At 64.0% G+C, this 14696-nt stretch overlaps 1 protein-coding gene across 5 annotated transcripts; it reads right to left on the bottom strand.

The window, feature by feature from the left end:
- Nucleotides 1-761: 761 nt before the first annotated feature.
- Nucleotides 762-11488, bottom strand: RHPN1 (rhophilin Rho GTPase binding protein 1). 5 transcript variants are annotated; one of them, XM_047842993.1, is made up of 15 exons: nt 11311-11488; nt 8405-8520; nt 6975-7103; nt 6679-6754; nt 5905-5982; nt 5264-5388; nt 5008-5174; nt 4638-4831; nt 4131-4287; nt 3943-4053; nt 3359-3553; nt 2824-2900; nt 2463-2609; nt 2171-2332; nt 762-1736 (listed from the first exon to the last, which is right to left on the bottom strand). In XM_047842993.1, the coding sequence occupies exons 1-15, from the start codon at nt 11389-11391 to the stop codon at nt 1578-1580; spliced, it is 1974 nt and encodes a 657-aa protein (XP_047698949.1). In that variant the 5' UTR covers nt 11392-11488; the 3' UTR covers nt 762-1577. The 5 variants fall into 5 exon arrangements, with proteins under 5 accessions (XP_047698949.1, XP_047698946.1, XP_047698947.1 ...); XM_047842990.1 differs by lacking the exon at nt 762-1736 and having other exon boundaries at nt 1749-2332; XM_047842991.1 differs by lacking the exon at nt 762-1736 and having other exon boundaries at nt 1749-2332; nt 3943-4050.
- Nucleotides 11489-14696: the final 3208 nt, after the last annotated feature.

The raw sequence follows: 14696 nt of genomic DNA, 5'->3' as shown, positions 1-14696 counted from the left end.
CCGACCAGGGAGGAGCACCTTGCCAGCCAGGCCTCAGAGATGCCCCAGAGCTCCCTCACCCCCACCCGCCTCTGAGGGAGAGGGAACCTGCTCCCAGCCACCCCTGCCTCCAGCCGAGGAACCCCCGGGCACAGGGCGCTGGAGGGCAGAGACGGCAGGCTGTCCCTGGGGGGGCAGGGGTGCAGTCTTTGGGAAGGGCGCCCCCTCCCCACCAGCCTGGTGCAAGAGGCCAGCGGCAGCTTCTGGCCCCCAGCCCGTGCGCCCCTCTTGGGTCCAGCTTGGCGGCCAGAGGCAGGAGAGTCGCAGCGCCCTCCTGGAGAGACCTGCCAGCCCTGTCATCCCTGATTAGCGGGTAATGGCCTCCTTGAAGCACAATTTTATTAATCAAATTAGTAAGCGCCGAGGTGACCTTGGCTGGTTCTGCTGAGAGGGGCGTTCTCCCAGGAGGGGCAGGCGGGTCAGCAGGGACACACCTGGCCGCTCTCAGCCCAGGCTCAGGCTGGTGGGGCCGCCCTCCCCGACCATGAGGTCTTCGAGGCCACCTGCCTATTCACGCCGGCCCCCACCCTGACGGTAACACGACAGCAGGAGGGAGGCGAGGCCAGTGGGGACCGGGACTCGGCCACTCCCGCCGAGGGGCGGGGCGGTGCCAGCAAGGAGGGGGCGGTCCTGGCCTGCAGGTAGACCTCCCGCAGCCGAGTCCTGCCTGCAGAGGCTGCTCGAGCGGGCGGCGGCCGCCCCCTGGTGGCCATGCGCACTCCCGGCCGCCCCGACCCCCACGCCCACCCTGCGGCCGCGCCGAGTGGCTGCTCCGCGCCTGCCGCCCCCGGCCCTCCCTTCAGGGCCAAGTCCAAACCAGCCCCCCTCGGAGCTTGGCAGAACTGAGCGGGGCGGGCGGGTGTGGGGGTGGAGGGCCAGGCCCGGCCCCTGGAGAAGCACGTGAGAGGCAGCCGCAGGGCCGGTTTGGGATCTATGCCTGGAGTGTGGGGCACCGGGAGGGGACAGCAAGAACGGAAGTAGAGGGATCGAGGAAAGGTGTTGCGGGGGTGGGACTGGCTGGGACACTGGCCCGAGGGCAGGCCTGTGGGGTGCCAGGTGGGCTGGGTCAGTGGTGGGGTCCTCGGAAGGGGTCAGGAACGCAAGCTCGGCGTGAGGCTGACCCAGCCCGAAGGTAGGGTGTGGACAGGATGTGTGAGGGGCAGAGGCGAAGGGCGAGTGAGGATGTGGGCCACAGCCTGCCCGGCCCCGACTCCAAGAAGCAGCTGGACGGCTCCCTTGGCCTGGGACGCTGCCCTACTCAGGTGGGGACGTGGGGCATGTGTGAGGACCGGGCAGCCCAGGGGCCGCATTCTGGCACCTGGGACTCTGTGTGCAGAGCAACCATGATGCCTCCCACGTGTGGGTCCAGCGCCCAGCACCAGGCTCAGACACCTCATCTGACTCGGTCTTTAATGGGCAGCTCTGGGCACCAGGTGGGGCAGCAAACTGGCCCGAAAGTCCTTCAGGATGGAGAGGGCCGTGGGGGGAGCTGGCCCCTCGCCACCACCCTGGGCAGGAGGGGGAGGGCGGCACACAGCTCAGGGGTGTGGGGACAGCCTCCCTCTGGTCTTGCCCCTCTTGGCCTTGCGACTCCAGCCAAGGAGGGGCCTGGGGCTGGCTCGCCCAGGAGCTGGTGGCCCCCGCCCACACTCCTTCTGGCCCCTCAGAAGCGCCCCCAGGGCCGGCCGGTGCTCCCCCTGCAATCGGGACAGAAATGGGTAACGGTTGGCTCCCTGGGCCTGGCCTGCCTGTGGCCAGGCTGCAGGGTGTGACCCGGGAGGCGGTGGCTGGTGCGTCAGGGGCAAGCTGGGGGTTCTGTAAGGGCAACAGGGCAGCAGCGCCCCGCAGGGGTGCCATGCTGGGGGTGGGGATCCTGAAACGGCTCCTGCAGCGCCGCCCCTGCCCGAGGTCCCCAGGAGTGTGGGCACACGGAGGCCCACCGCGGGGAGGGCTGCGGCCTCGCCCAGGGCAGGGACTCGCCGCCAGGTGGAGACCACGGCACAGACGGCCGCTGCCCAGAAGGCCACGCCAGTGAGGCTCGCCCGCGCGCAAGCTCCTCTCTCCGACGCCCTCGCAGTCGCGGGGCGTGCCGGGGCCGGGGGAAGGCCCTCCCGGGGCCCCCGGGGCTCACCGCGCTGGGTGGCTCCGCCCTGGGCAGCAGCGTGACCACCTGCAGGCTCGCGCCCTCGTCGCCCACGCCCTTCAGCTGCGCCACCACCTCCGCATGCTTCCACCACTTGCACGGCCGCCCGTTCAAGGACACGATGTAGTCACCCTCCCGCAGGCCAGCTGCCTGCAGGGACACGGGGGGGGGGGATCCTGAGTCCCACGGGGGCACCCGCCACCCCTGGCCACAGTCCCACCTGCCCCCTTCAACCCCGGGACTCGGCCCCGGCGGGGGGGTGGGGGGGCAGGGGCCTCACCGCGGCCGGGCCCCCGGGGATGACAGCAGCGATGAGGACGGGCGCATCTCCCCGCAACGTGAGGCCGAAGCCAGCCTCTCCCCGGGTCACGTGGACGGGCCCCACCAGCCGCCAGCAGTTCTTGGCTGAAAACACGGACAGGGGCCCCTGGGGGTGGGGTGAAGGGGCGTCAGAGGCTCAGCCGGGCCACCACAGCACCCCTCACCCCTCGATCTCTACATCTTGGGTCAAAAACCGGGTGTGGCAGAGGGGTGGGGCAGGGCGGGGCCAGGCCACCAGCCTTGTCCAGAGTCCTCCTCCAGGACAGGGCTGGGCCGCCTGTGCTGAGGTGGGGACGGGTGACCCTGGCAGGGGTGCTCACCAGCCGGTGGAAGATATCAGTCACCTTCACCCTGGAGAAGCTGGGTGCCCTGATCTCTGGCTTCTGCTGTGTTTTAGCTGAAACGACAGAGTTCAAGGGAAAACAGAACTAGGCCTGAGGCTCAAGGACCCTAGGCCCCTGGGAGGCAGCCAGAGCAGAGCGGGCGGCCCGAGTGCGGCCTGCCGTACGCACACTGGCCCCTCTGCAGACCTCGGGGACCTGGCTGCCCCCCCCCGCCCCAGAGGGCTCCGGGGTGTCTCTGCTCTCCAGCCATGCCTGCCTGCCCCTGTAAAGCAGGAGATGCTGGGGGGCCGGCCTATGGTTCCGTCTCCCAGGCCACCGCCTCCCTGGGGCAGGAATCCACTGCGGGGATGGCAAGGCGCGGGAGAGCAGGGGGTGCGCCCGCGTGGGCTCCTTTGAAGGCCCACCGCTCCGTGGTCCCTGGAGGTGGAGTGGCCTCAACGGCAGCCACAGGTCCTGGGCCCACGGACGCCTGCTGGCTGGACACGCCCGTCCGAGGGGCTGGGCTGCTCACGTGGGATGTCGGGAGCTTCCGTGGCCTCCAAGAAGTCATCCTCTCGGTCGAGTTCCGAGTACCTGGCCAGTGAGCGCCGCAGGGCCTGGGCCAGCACGGCCTGCAGTAGGTCCACGCTCCGCAGGGCACGGCACACGGCGTGCAGCCGCAGGGCCTCCTCTTGGCCCAGGATGGCACGCTTCAGGTGGGCCTTGCCTGCGCGGGACCGAGCCGGCACACGCTCCGTGGGGCTCGCCCGGCCCAGGCCGGACCCCAGCTCTCCCCACCCCTGGACGCAGCCAAAGGAGCACAGCTGAGGGCTTCTGGTCCATCCTGAGGGCCCGCGGGCCGCTCGGGGAGGAGCTACCAGGTGCAGAAGGCCGGGCAGGGGAAGAGCTGCCTCCCACGAGGGCCCCCACCCGCCCGGGCTACCCGCCTGGCTCAGGCCCTGCCTGGGACAGGGCCGCCAAGGGGACCTCGGGCACGCAAGTTGGCAGCTTGGCAAGTTGCCAGACACCAGGCATGCCCGGAAGAGGTGACTCATGAAGGACGGGTCACTCGCCCCCTTCAGCGGGCCCCAGCCCCTCCGCGCCAGGCTGCCTCACCGAGCATCCTGCGCCCCTCCTGCTCCTGGGGTGCGGCGCCCGGGGGCCCAGGTGTGGCTGGGAGCCCAAGGAAGGCCTGTGAGAGTGCTGGGCAGTCCACCTCGGCCGCTGCTGGGGATCAGAGAGGGCCGTGAGCCCCTTCGCACCGGGGCCTCTGCCGGCACACACACGAGGGGCAGGGCACTCACGGGGGCTGTCGCAGAGCACCGCAGCCGCGTGGTAGTGGGCCAGGGCGCGGAAGTACTCAGCCTTGACACGCACCAGGGTGGTCCAGGGGAAGGGCACGTAGTCGTGGACAGGTGGCTGGGCCATGGTCTGGTGCACCAGCCTGTACTCAGCTGCCACCTGCCAGCGCACAGGGTGGGACGCCGGGGCCTCCCCGCCCTGGGCCCCGGCCTCCGCCTGCCCCGGCCTGAGTCCCAGTGGCCCTGCCCTGCACCCTGAGCTGAGGCAAGCTCAGGAATCTGAGCCCCAGGGCCTGCTCTGACTGGTGCTGCCCCAGTAGCAAGGACTCAGGACCCGGGGGTCCTGACCGGCTCCAAAGACCACGAAAACAGCTGGCTTTGGGAACAAACAGGAGACACAGCCACTGCCCCTGCCCCTCCCTGCCTGGACCCCCGACCCAGACCCTCCTGCTCATCTGGCCACCGTGGCTCAGCCAGGTGTCCTGTGGGACAAGGGCTCCCTGCCCTCACCTGGGCAGCCTCCTGAGCCAGGCGCAGCTGGGCCAGGCAACCCTGGGGGGCTTCGGTGGACGGCAGCAAGAGGCCCTCAAAGATGCATTCTTGGGCCTGGGCGGTCATGAGTCGTTCCAGCATGGACAGCGAGGCCGGGCTCATGTCGGGGCTGGGTGCTCGGGAAAAGTTCTCCCTCAGGAGGCTGAAGGCCCCTGTGGAGGGGCGCTCACAGCAGGAGGACAGGGCTACCTGGCCCCGCCCCCCCACCCCCAGAAAGGGCCTGTGTGTGTATCTGCTCTGCCCCACACACTTGGGAGTGCTAACCCACCTCCCCCCAACCCCCTCTGCACAACTGCTGCCATGGGGCTAGGGGCGGGGCTGCCCTCACCAGCAGCCCTCTGAAAAGCTTCAATGGCACGCCTGGTGCCCTCGGGGCAGGAGCGGTCCTGGCGAGCCCCGATCTGGGTGTAGAGGGCCCCGATGTTGAAAAGCACGCTGCCCTTCTCAAAGGCCAGGGCCCGCTGCTGGGCCGGGACTCCCGTGAGTGAGTCATACCTGCGGGTGGGTGAGGGTGGGAGCAGCAGGAGTCACAGGGCTTTGGGGAGCCGTCAGGGGAGGCCAGTGACCGCCCCCCCCCAACCTACCACTGGAACAGCAGCCCCAGGTTCCTGGTGGGGGCGATGAAGCGTGCGTCCAGGAAGCAGAGCTGGTTGTAGTAGGCCATAAGCAGCTCTAGGCCTGCCTCGCCTCGGCTGGGGGTCCGAATGGCCTGCGGGGCAGGCACCAGCTGGGCCTCGGTTCCCCAGACCCGTCCCACAGCACACACACTACCCTGGGACCCTTTGGACATCCCAGCCCAACTGGAGCACCCTGGGTCTAGGGGTGGACAAGGTCCCGAAGCGGCACATCCACCCGGTCTGAGGCTGTCGTGGGCCACACGTGCCACCCCCAGGACACTGAGCACCGTGGAGAGGCCCAGGCGGGGTCCCTGGGGAGGGACAGGCACAGAGCAGCCACTCCCAGGGGGCCAGCGGTATCTGATGAGGACGGAACTTCCCTGGTGTGCGCAGAGCCACGTGTGTGCCCTGGCTGTGTTTGTGTTAATGCACGCTCGGGGTGTGCCTGTCTCCCCATTCTCCCCAGGGCTGCCCCTGGTGGGGACTCCTGCACAGAGCATGTCTACACTGAGCTCCTTGCCTCTGTCCCTCGCTGAGCCTTGTTTTTCCTTGTGAACTGGGGGTGGCCGGTCTCCGGGGCAGGGAGGGGACAGGAGGAGCCCACTCACCTGCCGCAGGTCCTCCAGCTCCCTGATTTCGGCCTCATAGGAGGCACTGTCCTCTCCAAAGTGCCCAGAGATCAGCTCCTGCTTGGGGGAAGGGCAGGTGCTGGCCTTCCCTGTTCACCCGGCCCAACGTGGAGACGGGTGGTGGAGGCCCCGGGGCCCCTGGAGAAAGGCTGAGGACTGGTGTATATGTGGTGGTGGGTCCCCTCCTCTGGCCTTGGGGTCCCTCCCCCGCAGGTACGGGGTTCAGAGACTCGGTGCTGCTTCTGCTCAGAGACCTTTCTGAGCCCCTGTAAAGCCCACCTGACGGGCAAGGGCACTGGGGCCAGGAGCTGAGGCCCCTCTCCGTGCTGCCTGAGGGGCAGCCTAGTTCATGAGCCCCCTGGAGGACCCTGGGAACCGGCAGGTTTTCACAGTGGAGGCTCTGACTGGACGGGGCAGCCCCAGCCAGTGCCAACTCTCAGAGCGACGGTGGGGGAACCCTGTGGCCAGTGTGGGCTTTCAGCAGGATGCCTGACTCTGCCCTATCGATCCCACGGTGGGCTCTCCTCCAACACCCGTCCAACCAGAATCTCCCACAGCCTGGGCAAGCCCAGCAGCCGGAGTCAGACCCCGCCCCCCCCCCCCCCCCCCCTCCCCGGGCCTGTTTCCTCTTCTGTTCAATGCAATGGCTGCACCAGGAAGCCTTGGTGACCCCTTCTGACCCCAGGGCAGGGTGTAATCCTTAGGGCAGGACCACGTCCCACCAGACCCCGGGGTTCACAGGTCAGCACTCACCCTCAGGGGTGTGGACCAGTCCAGCTCCTTGGTCTCCTTCAGCCCCAGGGGGATCATAGGGACACTGACACCTTCGCTGGAACCAGAACCGTTGAGCCGAGATTCTAAGGCTGGACCCTGCCGTGCCCAGTGGCCACCCCCTACTTCTCCAGGCACACATACCCCCCTTTCCCGATTCTGATTCGTGTCTCGCACACACACGGCACAGCACTCAGGTGCCGCCCTGGAGGGTGTCTCGCGCGTGCGCACCACGTCCTCCCCCACGCCCACCGGCCCCCGCACATGCGCACACGCACCCCTCCGGCCGGTCCACCTCCGCGCTGCCATTGAGCTCCTCCAGCTCCTCCTTCAGCAGCTGCAGGCTGGAGTTGACGTAGCTCAGCTCTAGGGCCACTGTCTCCCTGACCCAGGCGTTGCTGGTGGCTCTGGGGGAGGGAGGCCAGACTGAGCTGAAGCCCTGCTCTGCAGGCGGACCACGCGCCCCTGGGCCTCGCCGCAGCCCCTGCGCCAGCCTGGGCTCCAGAGTGCTGTGCCCCCAGGCCCAGCCCCCATGGAGGGGTGCGGTGCGGTCCCGGGTCCACCCCCTCTTCTCTGAGCCCCCCTGGAGTTCGTGCAAATTCCTGTCCACGTGGATACTTGGTGACTCTGGCCCAGGGCACGGCTCTCGCCTCCCACCACCTCTCTCCTTGGACGCGGGCTCTGGCGCGCCTTCCACAGTGACACAAAAACAACTTTCCCAAAGGGTGGGAGTCAGCCCCTCTCTGTGCCTACATCTGGGCAGCTGGCAGACGAGGCGGTGGGTCCCCAGGAAGGCCAGGTGGGGTAGACAGGGATGCAGGGCGGCTAAGGAAATGGAGGGGCCCCTTGGGCCCAGCAGAGCTGCATCCTGGAGCCTATCCGCCAGCTCTGTGCACACTGGCTGTGGCTCTGACAGGTGGGACCATCTTCCTGGGCCACCAGCCACGCAGTGGGCTCACGGAGACATGGGTGAAGGTCTGAGCTGATGTGCAGCTCGCTAAGGAAGAGGCACCTCTTCAGGTGGAGGACGCTTTCCTGGTCCTCAGTCTTTTTTTTTTTTTTTTTTTTAAATTTCTTTAATTTTTATTCACTTTTGAGAGACAGACAGAGCACCAGCAGGGGAGAGGCAGAGAAAGAGGGAAATACAGAATCGGAAGCAGGCTCCAGGCTCGGAGCTGTCAGCACAGAGCCCGAACCCACGAACCGCGAGATCATGACCTGAGCCGAAGTCAGACGCCCAACCGACTGAGCCACCCAGGTGCCCCCCGGGTCCTCAGTCTTGGGACACCTGTCACAGTTCAGCCTAAACGGTGCCTCTCCTGAGAAAGCCCTGCTGGTCACCACATAAATCACAGGCTCCCACACTGTATACCGGCCCCCCGTCCAGCACCACACGGAACTTGGCTGACCCTGAGCTGACCACTGCCAGTGAGGTCCACCAAGGGAGGGGCCTGGGTTGTCTGGGAGGGTTTCATTTGGCCAGCATGGCTGCCCCAGACCCCGGTGGGAGGCCCGGCCCCTCCTCCTGGGAGCCTACAATGGCCATAGTCACCTGCTCACACGTCCCTCTCCCAAACCAGACCACACGGTCGGGCACCTGCCTGGGTCTCTGCCTGGCTCCCATCACCCCACATGGGCTGGCTTCCAGGGGGCCTCAGGGGACGGCAGCACCACTGTCCCGAGGGATGGGGCGGTGGCGGGCACTCACCTGTACAGGTTCTCCGCGCCTGTCCGCATCCGCAACTCCTTATTGATCTGCTGGTGGACCTGGGCCCTGCGGCTCTGCAGGCGGCCGCGCGGTGTCTGTGCCAGGGGGTCACGGCCCTGTGGAGAGGCTGCAGGTCACGGGGGCCAAGCCACGCCTCTGTCAACAGCTCACGAATGCCAGAGGGCTCTCGCGGGTGGGGAAGGCGGCGGTCGGCACAGGTGGGGCCCGAGCCAGCTCCCCAGGCAGCAGTGGGGCCAGGCAGGCTGAGTTGAGGCAGGAGCCCGGGATCCCAGAAAGAAGGGGGGTGGGGTGGTCAGGGCAGGAAGCACACAGAAGGCGGGGGACAGGGCTGGACCGGGGCCCCACGAAGAAGCTGGGCCGATCCTGTGGAGCCAGCACCAGTGTGCCGGGGCTCTGGGAGCCCCTGGCGGGAGGTGGCCAACTGCTCGGCACATATCCTTGTGTGCCTTTGAATCTCATTCCATAACCCCCATAATCTACTCTACCCGCACATTTCTAGCATGAGTTCTAGCACGGCCACGGGGGGATGACCCAGCCTGGCTCCTGCCAAGGTGCTAATGGAAAGGGGCCTGCCCATGGGGTGCTGGAGGCTGGCTTTCAGCCCACCTTGCTCCCCGTGGCGCTCGGCCCACGGTGACCCTGGGATACGTGTCTTGATATGTGATACGCAGGTATCACCCCAGCTGGTTGTTTACGTGTGGGGTCCCTTTGGGCAACTGCTCAAAACCACAGGCCCAGAGTCACTCAGCTCCCAGGCAGCAGGCCAGGCCTCCCGACTGCCCACTGGCCACCTCAGGCACTGCTCCTCATTACACGGGACAATCCTGCCGGACCGCCGGTGTCGGGGTCCCAGGCAGGAGAGCTGGGTGGCAACTGAGACCAGAGCTGGGGGTTCCCAGCCACAGTGATGCTGCAGCCGGGTGACTAGAGGCTCTGGCCAGGGAAGCCGAGGGGCTTCTGCCGAAGGGGGCTTGGGCGGCTTTCAGGGCTGCAGTGGGACACGCGGCCGTGGCCACCATGCTTCCTCCTAGCCATTTAAGGGCCTTCGTCTGGGACAGTCACCAGCCCTGGAGTTAGGAAGAACTTCCCAGAATGTACCTTCCCTGGGCAACGTCCCCATAGGTGGTCACAGAGCCTGAACAGAGTGGCAGTTGAGGACAGTGCCTCCAGGAAGCTGCCCCAATGGCAGGGACAGGGCTTTATTCAGGCAGTGCTGAGGTCAGGCCCCTTGCAGTGTCCACTGTCTTCCTCATATTTGAGGAAATGTGGCCTATTTTCTTTAATATGCACCCCCCTGCTGGCAGGCAGGGGCAGTTTCAGACCTTTTGGGGGCTATATCTTGTCCCACTCCCTCTCCCTCTATGAAGGCACCCTAAAGGAGGCCTCACAGCCTCTCAAGAGGAAGGCCCCTGGTGCACAATCATCTCAGATTATGGCTCAACACCCCCTCAGATTCCAGCATGGATGGTCAAGAGAGAAGAGAGATCAATCAGGGAGGACCTCCCAGAGGCAGAGGCATTCTCCTGGGAGGCCTTCTTGTGATCCTTAGGTAACGGGAGAGGAGGCTTGTTCCAACTGAACAACAAGAGAGAGAACACTAGATGTGGAGGGCTCCCTGCTCTGGGCCCTTGGGCAGGACCCTCATCCGTACATCTCAGGGGGGCGCCAAGAAGGAAAAAGACAAAACATGGCCCTCCTCTCTCTGCTCTGCTGTCTGGCTCTCTTCCTGGTGGCCTGTGCCTCTACTCCACGGTGCACGTCAAGACTGCTCTGTGAACGAGGAAATGAGCCAAGGAGGTGGGCAGTCTCCCCTCCAAGAGGCCTGAGGATCTGGGGAGGGAGGAGCAGGCCACAGCCAAAGCTACATCACTCCCCTTCTGAAGCAAAGCTCCAGCAGGTTCTAGAGGTTCTGGGCCAATAGCCATGCCCATCTGCCCAGGGAGGGGGCTGGTCCCTATGCTGGGCAGAAACCATTAGCTCAGGAGGGCTGTCCTCATCAACACCACTCCTCTGCTCCTCAATGTCAAGTGCTCCTGGAGAGATGTGCTGGAACGGGGAGAATGTAGCCTCGGAGCCCTGCCGCACCTGCACAGGCCTGGTCTGGACGCTGGGACAGCCAGTGGGTGACTCCCAGGGAACACCCAGGCTCCAGGCTGCAGAGAGGGGCAGCCTGAGTGCCCCCTCCTTCCCAGCACAGATTTCGCAGGTGTCCGCTCCCACCCCTTTCCAGAGCTTCCCCACTACTCCTGGAAATGGTCCTTGGTCCAGAGTCAGCGAAGCAGGATTAGGGACCTCAGAGGGGGAGGAGGTGTGTGGGAAGTGAAGAAACGGACAAACTGTCTATCTGTGAAGTCCTCCAGCCATTTCCTGTTCTTGGGAGGCTCCAGCTGCCTGCCGCTGAAAGTTTCGTCAAATACAGAGCTAGGTGCCCAGAGCAAAGCTGAGCAGCCTGGAGAGAGGGAGGGAAAAGCTAGGAACGGAGGAATGACGGGCACCCGGAACTAGCACAAGGCCACGGGCTGTCACAGACCAGAACCCAACATCTGCGGTGGAACGGGGCCCGGAGCGTCCTCCAGAGCGTGGGAGAAAACGCTGAGCTGGGCTTGTGTTCCCACCCTTTGCTAGAAGGCACAGAAGCCCAGCTCAGGCAGGTAACGCGGGCTCGGCCTTTCCACCGAGCCTCAGTTTCCCCAGAGGTCAGCCCAGCTGGCCTCTAGGGGCGAGAGAAGTGGGTTGCTGCCACAAGTCTTGCAGCGCGCTCAGACCTGAGAAGCCAGCGCCGACTCCGGAGCCCCGCGTCCGCCGGCGGCAGGTGGCGGGCAAAAGCGGGCCGGGGGTCCGGGACCCGTCCTCCCGGCGACCCCCGTCCCCGCGGACGCGCCCACCTTGCGAACGCTGCCGGCCGGTTGCAGCCGCGCACTCTCCTCGCCGGAGCCCGGGTCGTCCGTCCTCTCCTCGGGGATCATCGCCGCCCGCCGCTCGGGCCTTGCCCGCCTGGAAGCCGAGGCCGGCACAGGTCCCTCCCGGGCGCCGCGCAGGGTCCCCCACTGTTCTCTCCTCGCGGGTGGCGGGCGCGGGCCGAGCGTGCGAAACTTCCCCTTGCCCAATCGGCGGCCGCGACGACTCCAACGAACAGCAGCGCCAGCCAACCAGAGAGCGAGGAAGGCGGGCCCCGCCGACCAGGCCCCGCCCGCGCGACCGCGGAGTCCCGGGGGAATGCGGTCGCCCCTGGCAACCGCCCGGCCCGATGCCGCGCGGCCGGGCGGGGCGCAGACTGCGCATGCGCCACGGCGTGCGCTCAGCGAGCGGAAAAGTTAGGGAAAAAGGAAAAAAGCAACTCCCAAAAGCGTCCGGCCCGACCTCCCGGGCGCCTGCGTGCTCCGCTCCCTGAGCCGACTCCGCAGGCTTGCACGTCGCCGGCTCGTCCCGCCCCCAAGGCAACAGCGGCCCTCCGAGGAGCCTGTCCAGCGCGTTGGCAGTGGGGGGCTCAACGGGTTCGCTGCAGCGAGCGCTGGTGCGAGTCCTCCAGCGACGCCGCTTCCCTCTCCGCTCAGCAGGCGCGGCCCGCCGGCACAGCTCGCTGCCAGAAGCTGCCTTCGAAGCGCTCCCCGGAGCCCGGCCCCCGCAACCTGCTTCCACAAACGACTTCGAGAACCAGCTCGCCTCCAGGACCGGCCTGGCCCGCAGAGACGGCCTGCTTCCGGAGCCTGCCCTCCCTGCGGGCCGGTCCTAGCGGTGTACCCCCACGCGGGGCCCGGGTCACTGTGGGACCCACTCAGAGTTCCTGTGAGGCTCCCCTCACCTAACGACACCCCCTTTGTAGGGGCAGGGACACCGTGCATAAGCAGGAACCACGCCAGTGTCCCTCGAGGCCCTCCGAAGTTCCAGCCTTCCCGTCCAGGTCCCCGCTGCTGAGCCGCGGGCTCCGTCTCCCCCCCCACATGCACGCGCGGGAGCCTGCGCTCCGCAGAGCTAAACCCTGTAACCAGGCCTCTTGGCCTGCCCTGGCCATCTCATGCAACAACAGCAACAAAATAAGGCGGGTGACAACTTGAAGGAATATAAAAAGTAATCCTAGAATATTACCTGACTCAGCTGTGCATTCTTTTTCATAGCCATCATAATGTAATCAGATGTCCTGGCATCTTGACCCCGGGGCAATCATAACTTGATTCTATCAGGAGGAGAGAGGTGAAGGAGGAGGAAGATAGGCCAAATGGAGAGGACAGGTGGAGATGCTGACATTTCGTCCTCCGAAGTCCCTGAGTGACGCCTAAATCAGGCAACAGTGCTCCAGACGCGGAAGCATGTCGTTCAGAACTGTGGGATTCAGTACCAAATCACCAACTCCAAGAGCCACGAGGGGCTGCGGCGAGAGAGGCAGCAGGGCGCCCCGGAGGCTGCCGTTCTGCTGAGTGGTTCTGGCAGAACCATATGCTTGGTGGAACTGCGCCTTCCATAGCAAAGCATCCCCGAAGCCTGTTTTCTAGGGGGTGCAGGCTTAGAAATTGGCAGCCAAGAACATCCAAAGTAAAACATAACCATTTGCAAGTGAAGAGACGTTTCAAACAAGGTCTGAATAGAAAGTTAAAGCACAAGCTGCACGTTACAAAGTACCTACAGAGTAAGTAACAGTATATAAAATGTATGGAACAAACCAAAGGAAATTGTGCAAACTTAATTGGGTTTATTGCCTGTACACAGGTGTGTGTGTATATGTGTATGTGCATATACGTACATACATGAAATAAATTAACCAAATCAAAAGACGATACAAACAGGAAATTACTAAAGATTAAAAGTTGACCTCAGTCACATAACAAACAAGCTGAGTGTTTGGGAAAAAACAAAGTGGATAAATCCTTGAGAGGCCCGATCAGCAGCAAGGAGAGACTGTATCAACCAGGATCCACTTCTGACTCCATGAGATCGGAACACAGTTGTTTAGCTGTGGACGTTTAGCTGTGTTTAGGGGTGAGATGTTTCTTATTTTTCCCCAGATCATCGTTCAGCAAGGGTGGTGGAGGCCCCAGGGTGTGGCCACAGGGTCTCCACTCCCAGGTTCCTCCAGTTTGCTTTCAGCCTCACAACAGAGACCAATTGTTCCTCCTCAGAGCTCATTTCTGTGTTCCAAGGAGGAAAGCAAAACATTCCCCCAGTTCCCCTAGAACTTGGTCACATGGCCACACCTGCCACAGGGAGGCCAGGAGTTCCAGCTGACACACTGTTGTTCCAAACACAACCGGGCTGTCACTCAGGACCACGAGCCGTGGCTGCCTCGGAGGGAAAACACAAGTACAGCACATTAAGAAAGGAAAAAGAACACTAACCAAGCCTCAGGGAAGATTTTACAAACTTAGAAAACGCCATGAATGTCAACTGCAAGGTCTGGAGAAATGGATGTATCAAGACTTAAGTGATCAGAGTTGACCCGAGAAACGGGAGCAGACAAGAAGAGACCAATAGCACAGACTCTAAACTGCTAAAGGGGACACAGACTCTGACAGCTTATCCAGTCTATCCAGTCTGCAGACAGCACGTGTCGCCTGTCAAGGGATGCCGGTGTCCTTGACTCAGCTTGCCGGGCTAAAACGCCAAATCTGATGAAAAGAAACCACAAGACACCGTGGATGGGTTTCATCAACAAACGTAAGCTGCAGACTTTGTTGATGGCCTGGCCCCATCCACGTGCCCCACCCATCGTTGTCGTTGCCAAATCTCGTGGACCACCTCCTTAGTGAAGCCACGTGCTCCACGGAAAGATGGCCAGTCTCAGCCCCAGAAGGTGTAGACCACTGGTGTATAAACGAAGGGTACTGGAACCATGGCGGTGGGGGAGACACTGTCAGAGGCTGGGGACGTTAGATGTCCTGCAATGCCTGTGCACACCAGTACAGACTCACTGTCCCGAATGCCAGTAGAACATAGTGATCTGCAGAGGTCACCCTAGGACTTCAGCCAGTGATTGATCTGCGCCCATAGGCTTAGGATGCAGTTTTGCCCAGTTGGTCAAGAGGGGAGTCTTCAGGGTACTCCCTGGAGAGGCCCATAGGAGGAAGCTGTCATTACTGGGTGCAACGCCCAGAACCGTGTGGCCATCTTGCGACCGTATGTCCGCAGACATACTGAGGGTGGCAGAGAACTGGGGCCCTGAGACTCCTCTGGTTTCCGGTTTGCTGACATAACCAATCTTCTTTTCAACCCAGTTGCCGCAAGTTGGGCTTCCTGATGTTTAAAGCCAAAGGTGTCCTCACTCAACACAGATATACAG

The sequence above is a fragment of the Prionailurus viverrinus genome, chromosome F2 (genome assembly GCF_022837055.1).
Source record: "Prionailurus viverrinus isolate Anna chromosome F2, UM_Priviv_1.0, whole genome shotgun sequence".
Taxonomy (NCBI): Eukaryota; Metazoa; Chordata; class Mammalia; order Carnivora; family Felidae; genus Prionailurus; species Prionailurus viverrinus.
Note: the sequence above shows the minus strand (reverse complement) of the source record. Positions and strands in the feature narration are given on the sequence as shown.